At 39.7% G+C, this 12,640-nt stretch overlaps 1 protein-coding gene and 1 long non-coding RNA gene across 8 annotated transcripts in view; one reads left to right on the plus strand and one right to left on the minus strand.

Annotated features, from left to right (window-relative positions):
• mavs (mitochondrial antiviral signaling protein) overlaps positions 1 to 11,493 on the plus strand; it is a 31,414-nt gene extending 19,921 nt beyond the window's left edge. For 4 of the 7 annotated variants that reach the window (XM_073919670.1, XM_073919671.1, XM_017358758.2 and 1 more), the window contains one exon: positions 8,352 to 11,490. In XM_073919670.1, the coding sequence (XP_073775771.1) occupies positions 8,352 to 9,143 (792 nt within the window). In that variant the 3' untranslated portion in view covers positions 9,144 to 11,490. Of the gene's footprint in view, positions 1 to 8,161 lie in introns of all 7 variants that reach the window. The other 3 variants (NM_001080584.2, XM_073919673.1, NM_001327873.1) reach the window with 3 other exon arrangements.
• LOC141377160 (uncharacterized) lies at positions 4,670 to 5,970 on the minus strand. Its single transcript, XR_012389221.1, has 2 exons — positions 5,898 to 5,970; positions 4,670 to 5,806 (listed from the first exon to the last, which is right to left on the minus strand). It is a non-coding gene; the product is annotated as an uncharacterized lncRNA (long non-coding RNA).
• Positions 11,494 to 12,640: the final 1,147 nt, after the last annotated feature.

Consider the following 12,640-nt stretch of genomic DNA (forward strand, 5'->3'; position numbering starts at 1 on the left):
AATGAACTTTCCTGGTGGAGGCAATGCTGTGGTGGGCTTCATGGTTATCAGATGATTGGGTGTGAGTGGTTCTAAGCTCTTGGGGTCATTCAGATTGTCAATCGTAAGAGGGCGACTATTGACTACTGCCATGGCTTCGTAAAATACAGTGCGCAATGAGGCATCATTAAGCCTGCCTGCTGAAAGGGTGATGGTAGCATTAAGAACGCTCCGGACAGTTTTGATTTGACGCTCCCATACACCCCCTGCATGACTGGAATGAGGAGCATTCAAAACAAAGTCACATTGTTTGTTTGCAAGAAAAGTTGTGAGGCGTTCTGGATCAAGTTCTTGCAATGCTGAATTCAATTCATTCTTTGCGCCTATGAAATTGGTACCTTGGTCACATTTTATTTGCCTTACTGTGCCTCGAATTGCAATAAAGCATCTCAGACTGTTAATAAATGCATCCGTCGACATGTCTTCTAACATTTCAATATGAATAGCTCTTGAACACAAGCATGTTAGAAGCAGACCGTACCTCTTGTGATTTTTTCTCCCTTCTTTAGTCATGAATGGACCAAAGCAGTCCATGCCACAATACATAAAAGGCGGCGAAGGCTCTACACGTTCTGAGGGGAGATCACTCATCCTCTGGCCTTCAGCAGATCTTCTCATCCTTCTACAAGTCACACAGTTGAGAATGTAAGATGTGACCACTCTGCTTATTCCAGGTATCCAATAGCCGCATGATCTGATATTATTGATTGTGAAACCCTTGCCTTGATGCTTTACACATTCATGGCAGTGTGCAATAATCAACTTTGTAACATGGTGTTCCTTTGGCAGGATCCATGGATGCTTGAATGCGTGAGTATATGATGAGTGATCTAATCTGCCTCCCACCTTGATTATACCATCTTTGTCTATAAAGGCATCCAGATGATGAAGTTTACTGTGACTTGGAAGTCTTTTTCCTTGACTCAACACTTGCCTTTGTACTCCTTTTAGAATCAAGCATTTAGCGTCTTCTTGTTCACTTACGGATGCTGGTGAATTGGTTTTATCTTTCTTAATCCATCTCAGAAGGCGTGCAACAGCTTTGATAGTCTTAGACCAAGATGAGAACTTGGACAATCGGTCTACAAAATCTTTATTTTCCATGGTCTTTGTGTGTAATGTCTGAATTTTCTTTACCTCTGGATCTCCGACTGGGAGGTCTGGCACAACATTTGTGGTTGTTATTTCCTTTTCCCACAAAAATGAGGGCCCAGAGAACCAATTAGATGAAAGCAGCTCATTGATTCTTCTCCCTCTTGAAGCGTTGTCTGCTGGGTTTTCATATGTTGGGACATACAGCCATTGATTGGGTGTTGTACTTTGACGTATTTTTTGGACTCTATTGGCTACAAATGTGTGGAAACGACGGGCATCGTTATTAATGTAACCCAAAACTACCTTTGAGTCAGTCCAAAAGAATTTGTCGACATCAATGAGGTTAAGCTCTTCACTGAGTATATTGCTCATACTAACTGATACTACAGCTGCAGTTAGCTCTAACCTGGGTATTGTGATAATCTTTAAAGGAGAAACCCGGGCTTTGCCAATAAGAAAAGAGCAATGAATTTCATCATCCTCATTTATCATCCTTAGATAAGAACATTGACCGTAACCACAGGTACTCGCATCTGAGAAATGATGCATTTCTGTTTTCACTACTTTTCCGAAATCAGCAGGTACATAACATCGTGGTATGTTCACATTTTCTAGATTGACAAGGTCATTTTGCCATCTCTCCCACCGTGGCTTGAGTGCAGGGTAAAGTGTATCATCCCAGCCAGTTCCTTGGCGACACATTTCCTGTAGGATTCTCTTGCCATTGAGAACAAATGGAGCTACAAATCCCAAAGGATCAAATATGGAGGCAACAGTGGATAATATGCCACGACGTGTTGTAGGCTGACCCTTTAATGGAACATGGAATTTGAAACCATCACTCTGTATGTTCCAGTGAATTCCCAGAGCTCTTTCGAGTGGCATTTCATTGAAGGTGAGATCTTTCGTTTCAAAGTTTACAGCACGTTCTGATTCTGGTATGCTTTGCAAAACTGTGTTGTCATTTGATACGAACTTGTGAAGTCGAAGACCACCCTTTGCACACAGCTCCCGTGCTTCCTTTGTCAACTGTATAGCCTTTTCTACTGTTTCTGCACTTGTAACTCCATCATCAACATAAAAATCCCTTGTGATGAACTGAGCGCCTAATGCGTGTGATTGGCTGTACTCATTGGCTAAATATCTTAGCCCATAGTTTGCACAACCGGGCGAAGAGACTGCACCAAATAGATGCACTTTCATTCTGTAATCTTGAAGAACTGAATTTGTGTCTCCATCTTTCCACCATAAGAAGCGCAGATAATCACGATCCTTTTCCTGAACGTGAAATTGGTGAAACATTTTTTCAATGTCACATATCACTGCAATAGGATGCCTTCTGAACCTTACAAGGACTCCCGTGAGGTTGTTTATCATGTCTGGTCCTGATAGTAAATGTTCATTGAGACTTGTACCTTTGAATTTTGCAGAGCAATCGAATACAACCCGTAGCTTATCTGGCTTTTTTGGGTGGTAGATCCCATGGTGAGGTATGTACCATTTTTCACCACTGGTTCCCTCATCTTCATTTACCACTTCTGCATCACCTCTGTCAATAATGTCATTCATGTAAGTGAAGTAGTCTGTTTTGTATTTCTCATTTTTGGAAAACTTCTTGTTCAGATGTTGGAGTCTGATCGATGCAAGTTCTCTGTTGTCCGGCAAGGATGGTCGTTGCTTAAATGGAAGAGGCATTTCATAATGTCCTAGATAATTTTTCTTTATTCCTACTTTAAGTTTGTCTAGGAACATGATGTCCTCTTGAGAGACTGTCTTGTCATCTACTGTGATGTCCTTAAAGTCTGATTCAAGTATACGGACTGCATCCCCAGGTGTCATAGCTGGTATCTCCTTTGTAGCTATCCTTTGACAAAGACTGAACCTTGTTGATTCATTGATACTTGGTATGGAGCAGCCCACAATACTCCACCCTAAATCTGTTAAAATGGCATATGGTTCCTCATTTTTACCTAGTATGACTTGTCTTGGAGCTAGTTCTCTAGGGCAGTTATAGCCAAGTAGTAAGCCTACTTCACAATTGAGTAGAGGTGCCATTTCGTCAGCAATTCCTTTCAAGTGACTCCAGTTCATTGCCGTTTTCTGTGTTGGTATGTGATCATAATTAGCTGGAATACACTCCTTTGTGTATACAGGAGGAAGACTGATATGTACTGAGGAACTGTACCCTCTCACTTGAAGATCCGTTACTCGATTGCTTCTAATAATCTCATTGTCTCCCATCATGGTGGTTAGTTTGAGTTTCACTGGGTGACTCTCTACTTGCAGTGTATTACTAATGTCTTTATCAATAAATGTAGTGTCACTCTGTGTATCTAGCAATGCATACACAAGCTGTTCGTTGGATGGATTTTTAACTGAAGACACCCATACTGGTACGATCATCGATGTAATGACTGACTGACTTTCTCTTGTGATATTAAGTGACATGGCATTAGTAGTTTCACTTTCAGTTGCATGCACATTGCTTACCATGGGCAATGGTCATTCTCTGATTCCGTCCTTGTCATAATTGTAATCGTGAAGACATGTGGGATGTCGTAACTTGCATACATCACATGTGTGTCGACGACGACACTCCTTAGCATGGTGGGACGATTTTAAACACCCGTAGCAGAGTTTGTTATCTTTCACATAGGCTCTTCTGTCTTTCAGAGACTTCTCCATGAATTTCAGACACTTATGAAGTTGATGACTGTCATCCTGACACAACATACACTGTGTTTTAGTCATTGTAAACTTTCCTTTGACTGTTGATTGTGTGTCATTGTTTACACTTGTTTGTGTCTTAAAAACAATTGCTTTACTTCTTTTAGTTTCCTTTGACATTCTTCTCTCATATGGTGACTCACATGAATGAAGAGCATGTAAAGAAGTGATGGGATTACACATAATTTCTGCTTCTGTTGTCATGAAATTGACAAAGTCATGGAAACTTGGAAACTCTTTGTCATCCATGAGGGTTTTTGTGACCTGACGGTTCGATCTGGAAGCTATCCAGTCAGGTAGTTTTTGCACCAGCTTCTGGTTTTCTTCACAGTCATTTAATATTTCCAGACCTTTTATATGTGGTATGGCTTGCAAACATGCATTTAAAAAGTCTGAAAATGTTCTCAAACCTTCTGCGTCTTTGGACTGTATTTTAGGCCACTTAGACAGCTTTTCTCTAAACGCTCTTTGTATAACAAAGGGCTGGCCGTACCTTTTATTAAGCTTGTCCCAAGCGTCTTTGTACGCTTCTTCATCATTTCGATAAAAGGTGCCCTCAAGATACCTATGCGCTGAGCCACTCACATACTTTTTCAAATAATAAAGCTTGTCAGCTGCTGAAATGCCCTTTTTACCTATTAATGACATAAATGATGACTTCCATTCCACAAACTGTATTGGGTCTCCGTTGAACACTGTAGGCTCAGGTAGGGGTAACCTGTTTATGGCTATGCTGTCCTGAACTGCTTGAGCAAGGTGAGACACTTCACTGAGCGATGCTGACTGAAGAACATAAGATTCCTGAAGCTGCCTTTCATTTCTCGGCCCCTGCTTTTCACTTTTTATTGACTGATTTCTTGTTTCCTCCTTTATTTCTTCATCATAGGATTTTACTCTGGCACGAGCAACCTCTATATCCTTTTCTACTTGCAAACATTCCAGTTCAAACCTTTGAGTTTCTAAATCTTTTTTGAATTGCTCTTCTATATTTCTTAATTTTTCCTTTTGTTGCCTTTCTGCTTGCATCATCTTGTATTCAGCCTCCTTTGCAGCCAGCTCTGCTGCAGCGTCTGCTCGTTTTCTTGCTGTACGAGAGGATCCAGAATGGCTGTTGACACTCATTAGTGAAGCACTGGAACCAAATATAGAGCGAGCGTAACTGTGTGCTAAAAGTTCACTTAGACGCCCCCTTTCTCTTTCTGCATCATACTCATCTACATTTGATATTTTTTCTAACACTATTTTGACAATGTCATTGGTTACAGCATCACATGCATCAATTTTACGTCTTAAGTCAGCAGCAGGAGTAATAAATTCCCTTATATCGATGAAGATTTTCATGATACCATTCCTTTTATCCTCAAGTGAATCAGCGATATCTGCAAGCTGCTTGTCAGATATGTCAGCTTTTAAATCCTGCCTTGCTTTACGAGCATCTAACTTCCATTGTTCATACAATGTAGTTAATTTTTTTTCTTTCTTTCTACATTCCTCTTTTTGATAAGCAAGCATTTTCTCTGTTGGTATATGAGGACGTTCTGAACGTCGAGGGAGTTCTGTGCTCTCTTGTACATGACACTGTTCTTCTGATGTATTTTTGTCTTTTTGTTCAATTGCTCCTTTTATATCTGTTTCCATATTACCTTCATTTTCCATTTGGAGCGGCCTCTCAGATTCTTGGTCATCTTCATCCATTTCCATATTGAACTCGTACCCTTTTACATCTCAGCTCCGTAGACCATCACGCTCTATGCTGATTATAACTCACTGCAATGCCCTTTCCGTCGTCGCGTTATATCCGTCCGCCTGCGCCTGCCGCGAGGATCTTAATCAGCGAAGGTGAAGCTCTTACTGTAGCAGACCCCATCCGAATGATGGCCAAAACTTTACTGATGTTTCAAGTTGCTTTATTTAAGTTCCTTTACTCTTGAAATCACCGTAAGAGCTGAGCAAACCAATACAAAAACATACATCAGCATTCTTAGATATCTTCACAAAATATGTATTTCTCACTAACAATATATGATGAAACAAACCTTATGCCTTTTCGGGGGGTTGCTGATTAAACTTGTAAACAGTCCTTTTCAGTACGAGCTCTAGTTAAACTGTTATGAAACGTCCGCTTTACCTTTTGCTCTCTCATTTATTTTCTGCTCTGAAAAAACGGATTTCCTTTCAAAATAAAAGTCCCCCACAAATAATAGAAATTAAATGATCTTTAAACATGAAGAAATGCAAGATAACACCTTTACTTAAGTCTGTTACAATTATTACTTATATGCTCAGAAAATTGTTTGTCTGATAATAATCCTGAATCAAACCTCCACTGATTGGCTCGGCCTCTACAATAAGATATTTAGGTTAAGTGAATGTGGAGTATGATCAGAGATGACAACAGCAGAATATTCAGAAGTACTAACTAAAGGTAAGAGAGCTTTATCACTGGAAAAAAAGGAAAAATCTTTTCTTGATGAGTTGAGAAAGCGCCATGGGTCAACACATCCAACCTGATCTATGAAAGAAGACACTGCCTTAGCCATCGCAGTTTGCTCTAAAGTTTTAGGATTTGACCATTCAAGCCTTGTGTCCATAACACAATTGAAATCGCCTCCCGGTATAAGGTAATGGGAATTCAAGTTCGGGATAGATGAAAAAAGAGAAGTGAAAAAAGCCGGATTATCCCAGTTTGGAGCATAAATGTTTACCAACACCACTGACATATAAAAGAGACTACCAACAACAATAACAAAATGACCCTCGGGGTCGGAAATTATCTGTGATGGAGAAAAATTAACACAATTATGCAAAAAAGTAGCTGTACCCCTGGCTCTACGGTTAAAGTTAGAGTGAAACGCATGACCTATCCATGGTTTTCTTATTCTGATGTGTTCCTTAACACACAGATGTGTTTCTCGTAAAAAAATTTATATCAAAATTAAAATTTTTAAGATGAGAAAACACTCTCGAACGTTTGATTAGTACTCCTAAACCTTGAACATTCCAGCTAATAAAATAAACCAAAGAACCTCTGCCACTTAGTCCTGTGTTAAAAACAGCCATTCCTATGGTGCAAAAATGATTAATCAATCAGGCAAAAAGACCTCAGTAAAAAAAAAGAAAAGAGACAAAAAACAAAGTACAATTATGTGCCTAAATGTTCTCCTCCAAACAAATAACAACCCTGGAACTAACAGAACAAAAGAAAAAAGCAAAAGATTAGCGCAATCAATTTGAGGCGGGGTTGACAGGATGTTTTTCATGGTGTTAAAGAAAATCTCCATCATGAATTCTCTTGGATTTTTAACTTCAATCCCCTCTGGAAAGCCAACCACTTGTAGATTCTGTCGCTTCGATCGAGAGATCAAATCATCAACTGCAGGCCCCAACGTAGCATTTAAATCCGACGCCGCAGTTAATTCGGCTTTTAACGAAGAAACTTTGTTCTCCAACTTGGTAATCCTGCCGCTTTGATCCGTAAGCGCCGTCTCCATCTCCGAAATAGTGGCGGTATGCCATCCAAAGCAGTTTGTAAAGGGGATAAGGAAGAGTTCAGCAAAGCAGTGAATTCCTCTTGACTTCTCCAGTTCTAACACGAGCACCTTAAAGGAACAGGTGCTGGCGCCATATCGGAAGCCTCGAGGTCTTGGCCTGCTGAGGTGACAACTCCGATATTACACAATTGGATCTCGTTGATCACTGGCTGCAGCCATGGTTCAAGTCGATTACACCTTATCTTTTAACTTGGCACAACGACTTATGTCCAAGCCTCTAAAAAGGTTGCAAAACACAAGCGTAACTATGATCCACTTCTTTTAAGTGTGTGTTCACATAGAAAATAAATGGAAAAGTATGATATTGGAATGGAAAAATGCACTTTGTGTGAATTGCTCTTAAAACAACTAAATTAGCTCATACTTTAAAGTACCCAGATCAATAGGAACTGCCAGTAATGTAAGTGATTGGTTGATCACTTGCAAAAACCAAACACTGGCACAGTCTTTTAAAGTGTTACAACATTGAGTAAGTTCATCTTGTTGGTCCAGTTGCTTTTGAATGCTTTGCTTAAATGTTACTGTTGACTGGCTTACATCACTTCTTATTGGCAGCAGGAAAGTTATTAAATGCCAGCAGGAAAGTTTTGTTCTTCTAAGACTGCCATAACGGCTAGTTCCTATTACTTGTTTCCTATAAGTCACAGGGGTCAAACTCAGTTTCTGCTCTGCAAAAATTTTGTTTCAACCCTAATTAAACACACCTGATCAGACTAATTAAGTCCTTTGGCCTTGTTTGAAATCTACAGGTACCTACAGGTAAGGTGTTGGAGCAGGGATGGAACCACACTATGCAGGACTGTGGCCCTCCAGGAACTGAGTTTGACATTCCTGCTAAAAGCAAACAGTGCAAAACCCCCAGTTCCAAGTTAGTTTGAGTAAGGCTAAGGTTCTGGTCTTCTGTTACCTTTTGTGGCTTATTTTCTGTCTTTTCTATAGGTTGTTCAGAGGCACAATGGTGTTGGCTTGCCAGTTTCAAATGCCGAAATCATTTCAAACAGAACAACTCAGGCGACAACATCTACACCTACTGAAGTGGTTGCACATGCTCCCCATTCTGTTATTCCAGAACAGGAATATTTCAGCAAGCCTGGATTCCTTCAGATTCCAGAACCACAGCAAAACCGAGCAGGGACTCTTCCAGTCTTGCAAGAAGATCCTTGCTCATTGGTTTCAGGTGATTTGGAGATCAGCAGAGAAACCGCATCTTCCACAGAATCTCGACAGGTTGCTAGTCTTGCAGACCAGGCCTCCACTTCCTCCACTTCCACTCTGCCCTTAAATAACCCTTCATACACTTCTGCACTGCTGACTAATAACCAGCCTGAGGAGGATCACTATGAATCTGTCAGTGAGAATCAGACATTGCGCCATGTATTCCATGTTGCAGAGGAGCCGCCTGCTGAAAACCTGAATGGTCAGCCACCAAGCATGCTGCTACGTAGTAGAGTCAACTCTGAGGAACCACCAACCCTGAACCGTGTTGGCATTGAAAATGTAGCTCATATTTGTGTGCCATCTGTGGATATTGCAGAGGCATCAGATCATAAGTCAACCACCGTCATTGCCCGAGAGCAAGAATGCAATGCTGCTACTGCTGCAACTATTCAACAACCTGAGCAGAGAGAGGAGGGTCGCCCAGAGTTATTCAGGATAAACAATGTCCACGTTGTAACTGCAGCAGGGATTGCTCTGTCTGCTGTTTTCTTGGCCTGGAAGCTCAATCATTAACTGTAAAGCCTATTTGGGATAGTTTACCCAAAAATATTAGCATTTTGTCATTATGTACTTAACTTTCATAAACCCATTTTGTTTTTCTTTTCCAACAGAGCACAAAGGTGCGGTATGTCAACTTTTGACTCACAAAAATGTCATGATTTTTGGCAGATAAGAAACATGCTACGTGAACATACTTGTTTATCTCAAAAACAATTATAAAAAAAAAATAAATTATATACACAATTATCAGTTATTCTCCTTGAAAATATGCATTCCGTGTCGAAATGTCCATTTTTGTTTTGGTCTGTGTGACTCCAACCACTGCCAGTTTACCCAGTTATATTTCAACACTCTGGGTTCCTTGGTGGAAAACACAGCAGATTTCTTTTCTGTCTTAAAGGCTGCCTCATGGCTGAGGATGTGGCCAAAATGCGACCTTCGAAGGACAGCAGCAGTCTGTCTAAGTGTGACACAGATATATAATAGAAATGTTTAAAAAATGCAAAAACAATAAATGAAAAGATAAAGGTTAGGGGCTGATCACACAACGCACTTATATGTTCCAAAAACGCGAGGCGCACCACACTGCCTTTTTTGTTGAAAAAAAAAAAAAATGCAGTGCGCTTTTTATGTCGCTAAGCAACGACAGAATCAGCTGCGTATTGTGCTCGAGTGTTGCTGTTGATATAATTTAATTGTATATTTAATAATATTCTGATATTCAAAGTTTGTGAAGTCATACAGCACCAGATAAGTTAAAACAGCAGCCTATAGTCTCTCCTCCATTTTCAAAAGTCTCCATAGTCATCTTGACAACACGAAGATTGCTGTGACCTCAATGGAAACTCCGCCTCTGCTTTCATTTGATTGGAGAATAAAACAGATGTGACTGACGTAACACACTTTTTCCGCTCAGACTTTTTTTCAATCACAAGCACACAGCACACAACAGCAAAATCACAAGGCGCAGCAGGCGGTTAATACATGAGGCATGCAGGACGCATAAAGCCTGGGTTACTTCTGTGTCAAGTGATCAGCGTGACCCATGGCACATGCAATGCGCAGAGCCGAGCATTTATACTTCTGCACGCTGTTTCTGTTGCTCTGCTATAACACTTCCGAAACGTTAGCTGGCAGTAGGTGTTTAAGTTGTGTCGAGTTTCTTCACTGGTGTTTTGTTTTTTCTGAACACTACCTTAATGTACAAGTGGCTCAAAGTCAGTCGCATGAGTCAGTCGCATGAGGAGGGGCCAGGTGAAATAAATCCTCTTAAATATTTTGAATTTGCACTGAAATGATTCAACCACTAGGTGTCAATCCTGCATACTGCACATTTAAGCAAAATGCCTTGCTAAAATGCTTTTTGATACAAGAAACTGACAAAAATGACCTTAAAAGTACTCCAAGTAATGTGTGTGCTACCTTAAGGTTTCTGTGAGGAAACCAAAACTCTTATATGCTTTTATTCATATCTATTTATTTTCGTGTGTGTGTGTGTAGACCTAAATATAATCCTCAATTCTCACATCTTACTTATGCCTTGAATTTCAGGGCTTGCATGTATATTCTGTTGCACCAGTAAAATCAGATTCACTGCTGAAAATAGTGTCATGTTTCCTTGTCATGCACCCCAGCTTGACATATATTACGCTGTAATACAAACAGTCTTGTGTGTGAAAGATTCCAAATATAGAGCTTTAGCATAAACTTTATTTGAAATAGAAAGTCGTTTGGAAAAATTATTTGCTCATGCAGAATGAAATCTAAAATAACTCTGCATGAGTGTTTTCTCTCTCATCTTGTTTCTTTTAAATTCTCAATTACAGATGCCTGCATGAACTCTGTATTCTCCACTGCCTTCCCCATGAGAATGTCTAACAGGCACTTTCTATTTTACTATCAAACTTAAAGCATACATGCTCACAACCAAAATCTCATCCACAGCTGAGGAGTGTCAAAATGTCTTTTCCTGATGCCTGGTGTAAGAGGTACCAATAATGCATCATGCCAATGCCCAATGCACAGCTAAAGAGTAAAAAAATAGATTTTATGCACAGTATATAATAAAAATAACAAGTTTATGTATTCTCTTTAATTTATGTAAATTTGATCAGCAAGTGCACTTTTGTCTGAACTGTTTAATGTGCAAATCATACATGAATGTGATTTTAAAAGCACTGTATGTGGTAATCTAGGGATATTTTAAAAGCATTTTTATCGGTGCAGGTGTTTGCTAGACACTGTAATACAGGGAAATATTCACTGTGTACATTCTGCTTTTTTGTGTACTGGTCAATCTTGATTGTTCCTGTTCTTAAAGATTTTTACAAATGCTGAAATAAAAAATGTCCTACCTTGAGTCTCTAGTAGTCATGGTACAGACAAATGCATATGACAAGCCGTTTTAACTTTAAATCTAAAGATGTACTGGTATCCGTTTTCATGCTACTAATCAGCTACTAGTATCTTTGCCATTAAGTACAAGTAAGCATTGCTAGTGCTTAAGTTAGGGGGTCATTGTTACAGTATAACTATTCACTTAAGTTAGTAACACTGAGTTAATATTAATTAAGACTTACTCATACACATACGTAGGATAGGATGAAGGTTAGGTTTAGGGTTAGTTTCATGTAATTATTCATAATTAACTGTAATTATTATAGTAAGTACATGGAGAATGTGTAGCAAGGACACCTTAAAGGGCACCTATTTTACCACCCTTTTTAAGATTTAATATTAAAAGTATGAGCTTCTGAGTGTGCTAATTTAGTTACAATTCAAAACACTTTTCAGATTTCTTTTTATTATAATGTGTTAAAAAGTGTCATTTAGGGGGTAAGTACACAGGTTGTTGTTTTAGGGGTGTGTTGCTTCACATGAAAATTAGTTTCTACTTCCCACCCAACTTAACAAGGGGGAAGAGCCAAAAGCTCCCCCGCTTTGTGTATGGCAACAGACAGGTAGACAGAGAGAAGCAACATGAATGAGAGGACCAGCATTCAGCCGTACATGTATGTGTCAGAGTGATAGTTAAAAAATCATTTGTTTCTTTGTATAGTTTTACAGCTGCTATATAACGATGCATGTGTAATCCATATAGAGATGCAAAGATCAACCGGTTTCTCTATTAGCTGTGCTTTAATTTGTCATGGTTAATTAATCATAAAGGCTTCTCAACACCATGTTCCGCCATGGAACAAAACTGCAGCAACTAAACAAAGTTATGCCAACTGTGTGCTGTACAAGTTCCGAGCTTGTACACCTAGACTAATAACCACGCACACTGGATTAACCTTGACTGAGGCTATAAGTGAAGTTCATTATTTCCTATCGAGGGACAGGCACGCGAGGCAACGCGCTTACACTTTCCAGCCGCACCTATTTGAGATGACGCCCCGCAGGAAATGCAAACGGCTTAGATTCAAGCAAGACGCAATGAAAAGTACACAATTTTGCACACCCACCTAAAGTTACAAACAATGGCGCTTATAAGAGCAATCATGGTGAAT

This window comes from Danio rerio, chromosome 13, assembly GCF_049306965.1.
Source record: "Danio rerio strain Tuebingen ecotype United States chromosome 13, GRCz12tu, whole genome shotgun sequence".
In the NCBI taxonomy this organism is placed as follows: Eukaryota; Metazoa; Chordata; class Actinopteri; order Cypriniformes; family Danionidae; genus Danio; species Danio rerio.